The sequence below is a fragment of the Lithobates pipiens genome, unplaced genomic scaffold (assembly GCF_037356315.1).
Source record: "Lithobates pipiens isolate NorthernLeopardFrog02 unplaced genomic scaffold, aLitPip1_a1.2 Scaffold_23, whole genome shotgun sequence".
Taxonomy (NCBI): domain Eukaryota; kingdom Metazoa; phylum Chordata; class Amphibia; order Anura; family Ranidae; genus Lithobates; species Lithobates pipiens.
Genome location: NW_027507785.1, coordinates 291,323,577 through 291,327,047, shown reverse-complemented (window position 1 = coordinate 291,327,047; position 3,471 = coordinate 291,323,577). Strand labels below are relative to the sequence as shown.

Sequence of the window (3,471 nt, the reverse complement as noted above, 5' to 3'; positions counted from 1 at the left end):
ACCAATTTAAGAAGGTGCCATGGGCGGAACAGTACAGGTGACCGTGCATAGTGTGAATGAGCCCTTGGGTTAAGAGACACTTTAAACTTTCGCAAAGCATATGACAGGCTGAGGGCGGGGGTTGGGTGAGTAATGAGTGCACACCATTGCTGCCAGTGTTAATACAGCCAATTTCCTCCACTGTGCTGCCTGTATGGAGCTCACTGTAAATAAGTGATGCTAGGCTGGGTGCCTTTCCCTCCTCCTAATGGCAGACTGGGAGCCTTTTCCTGTCTGCTGGTGAGGCTGCACTCCCCCTCTCTGTCTCTTCTCCCTCCTTGGGAGACACAGTCAGGCTCCCATTAGACGGGGAGGGTCTTGGCCACGGTTCGAGCCCAGCCGCATTCCTAGGATGTTTTGTGAATGTGGAACTTAGGCAGTGGTGACGTCACGTTCGGCCGTCTGCTATATAAGAAGGAGGGAGCCTGGAGCAGCTCAGAGAGCAGCACCAACTCTAGACTGGGACCAGTACAAGCACTGCCACCAGTCGTAAGCACAGCACAAGAAGGTGTTGCACCGGACTTCCCCAGCACTTTTATTTTAGAGGAACTATGGCTTTCCTAGGAATGAGCCCTCTTCTGATCGTGGCCATCCTCACCGGACTTGTAGACTTGGTAAGTAGACTTAGATAACATTGCAGAAAGTTTCAAGAGCCTTGCCTTGTGTGCACATGCTGTGATGTCTTCTGCTCATGATGTCTTCTGCTCATGGGTTAACAATTATTCTTGTCCTTCACCCCCCAGGCGTTCTCATCCTGCCCGCTCGTATGCCAGTGTCCACTGGAGGTACCCCGATGCGCCCCAGGAGTTGGATTGGTCCTTGACAGCTGCGGATGCTGCAAGGTGTGTGCGAAACAGCTGAACGAAGACTGCAGCAAGAGCCAGCCTTGCGACCACACCAAGGGGCTGGAGTGCAACTTCGGGGCAAATTCTAAAGCCACCAAAGGCATCTGCAGAGGTAAGTTGATTTCTGGGTTCACCCTTGATTTCTATTATCCTCTTTTTCAGAACTTCAGTCTTATTGCTCTATCTAGTCAAGGAGTTTAGGGAATCTCAGTCCATGTATGGTTATGCTTTGTTGATGCTAGCTTGGCAGAAAGACACATGATTTCAGCAGTCTGGAATGCAATTCAGTGTCTGGGTCTAGCAAAATGAGCAAATCGTTATTCCATGATCAACATTAAGGATTGTGATCTTGTTTACGTGTCTCCAAGGAATCTCAACGTTTATTTTTTGTTTCCTTTACAGCAAAGTCTGAAGGAAGACCTTGTGAATATAACTCAAGGATCTACCAGAACGGAGAAAGCTTCCAGCCTAACTGCAAGCACCAGTGCACATGCATAGACGGGGCTGTTGGCTGCCTTCCTTTGTGCCCTCAAGAACTCTCTCTCCCCAACTTGGGATGCCCAAATCCAAGACTGGTGAAGGTGCCCGGGCAGTGTTGCGAGGAGTGGATCTGTGACGAAGCCAGGGACACATTCGATGACATGGAAGACTTCTTCAGCAAAGAATTCGGTCTGGATGCTAATGAAGGAGAGCTGACCAGCAAGAACGAGTTTGTTCCCATTATGAAAGGAGGACATAAAATGCTACCTGGTGAGTTTTTGTTTTTTTGGTTTGCTTAACTGCTTTCAAGTCCAACTGTCATTCCTAGTAGTAGATTTAGATAGACGGCAGCTTGATTGATTGACAGCTGTCAGTATTGCAGACAGGGAGCCCATGCGGCATGCTATTCTGCATCAACTAAGCATTGCGTTGTCTCCTTTACAGCATTTGGCTCCAATCCACAAGCCCATGTTGTCGATACCCAGAAGTGCATTGTCCAAACCACATCTTGGTCCCAGTGCTCCAAGACTTGCGGAACTGGCATCTCTACAAGAGTTACCAATGACAACAAAGATTGCAGACTTGTTCGAGAGACCAGGATCTGTGAGGTCCGGCCATGTGGAGAGACAAACTACTCACAATTAAAGGTAAGATTCCTTAGATCCGTTGCATACTATATACTTTGTGCATATTTCCTTTTTTTATTTTTTTATTCTTTCTTTACTTTTTTTTTTTTTTTTTTTCACCTGATATGTAACTTTTTGCACTTCTTTTTTTTATTTTTTTATTTTTTTTACTTTCCTTGTTTCCTTAACTGATATGTTGCTAATGTTTATTATTTTTTTCTTTAATTCTACAGAAGGGAAAAAAATGCACAAAGACCAAAAAAGCTAAGGCTCCAGTGCGATACAGCTATGCCGGCTGCACAAGCGTGAAGAAATACCGACCCAAATACTGTGGATCTTGCGTGGATAGCAGATGCTGCACCCCACAGCAGACACGGACTGTCAAAATTAGATTCAGGTGTGACGACGGAGAAACTTTCACCAAGAACGTTATGATGATCCAGTCCTGCCGGTGCAACTACAACTGCCCACACGCCAACGAAGCTTACCCTTACTACAGATTATTCAACGACATCCACAAATTCAGAGATTAAACCTGAAAAGGCAAGCAACACATGGACACACTTGAGGAAAATTAAAAAAAAAAAAAAAAATGGGAATATACTGTTGTGAAGACGTTGCAATGCCTTCTTTGGACACTGTGTGGCACTAGAGACTTAGAATGCATTACCACCTGGACTTCATTACAACAGGCTGAAAATATTTACAGCTTCATAATACTGGAGCAAACAAGTTGCTTCTTTTTTTGGAGCAGTTTATATTATTATTATATTATTATTATTTTTTTTATTTTTTTTTTGCTGTTAGTAAATTATCTTCTTAAGTATTCTGGTCCCTTTAAAAAAAAAACAGAGTTGTTTCTGCATATTTCTATTGAATGACCAAACTGGTAAACTTGGGGGAAAAAAAAAAAAAGAGAAAAGGTTAAGTTACATTCCTTCCTAATGGGTTGCGCTTAATGAAGCGTTAATCTGTGGCAGCTATCACAATCCAACAGTTCTCCAGCAAACAGAAGTTTAGATGAAATGTTTTTTTATTTTATTTTTCCAATTTTTTGTTTTTTTTTTATTTATCGAAATGTAGCTTTTTTTTGTGACAAATGTAATACTGGAATAAATTGTAAATGATTTTAATTTTTATATTCAACGAATTAAAGAATTTATTTATGGAATTAATCAGTTAATAAAAATATTTACCTATTTTTTAGATTGCTTTTCCTGTTTGGCTTTTCTTCTTTTTTTTTTTTTTTCTATAGAGTATGCGTGCTTTGAAAAGAATGCTAATTGCCTTAACCCTTTGTGCTCCAGCATAGACAGTTTGGTAACTCGAGCTTCAATGGCTTTTATATAGAGGTACAATGGTGTGTTTATTTGAATAGGCAGTGTAGGGATGTGAAATGTACCCTAGCAGCCAATGGGATTTTAGCTTTTGTTCAGATAATTAAAAGACCAATGCTGATTTGCTATTGTATGTCTGATATG

At 41.9% G+C, this 3,471-nt stretch overlaps 1 protein-coding gene across 1 annotated transcript; it reads left to right on the top strand.

Moving 5' to 3' along the window:
- Nucleotides 1-467: 467 nt before the first annotated feature.
- Nucleotides 468-3,196, top strand: CCN1 (cellular communication network factor 1). Its single transcript, XM_077450314.1, has 5 exons — nt 468-653; nt 783-996; nt 1,287-1,634; nt 1,809-2,011; nt 2,224-3,196. The coding sequence occupies exons 1-5, from the start codon at nt 591-593 to the stop codon at nt 2,521-2,523; spliced, it is 1,128 nt and encodes a 375-aa protein (XP_077306440.1). The 5' UTR covers nt 468-590; the 3' UTR covers nt 2,524-3,196.
- The last annotated feature ends 275 nt before the right edge of the window (nt 3,197-3,471 follow it).

Excerpts from the sequence above, each read along its gene's own strand:
- CCN1 (XM_077450314.1), top strand. The coding sequence starts at position 591 with ATGGCTTTCCTAGGAATGAGCCCTCTTCTGATCGTGGCCATCCTCACC. Across the intron at positions 997-1,286 it reads CACCAAAGGCATCTGCAGAG|CAAAGTCTGAAGGAAGACCT; the intron begins GTAAGTTGATTT and ends TTTCCTTTACAG. Across the intron at positions 2,012-2,223 it reads CAAACTACTCACAATTAAAG|AAGGGAAAAAAATGCACAAA; the intron begins GTAAGATTCCTT and ends TTAATTCTACAG.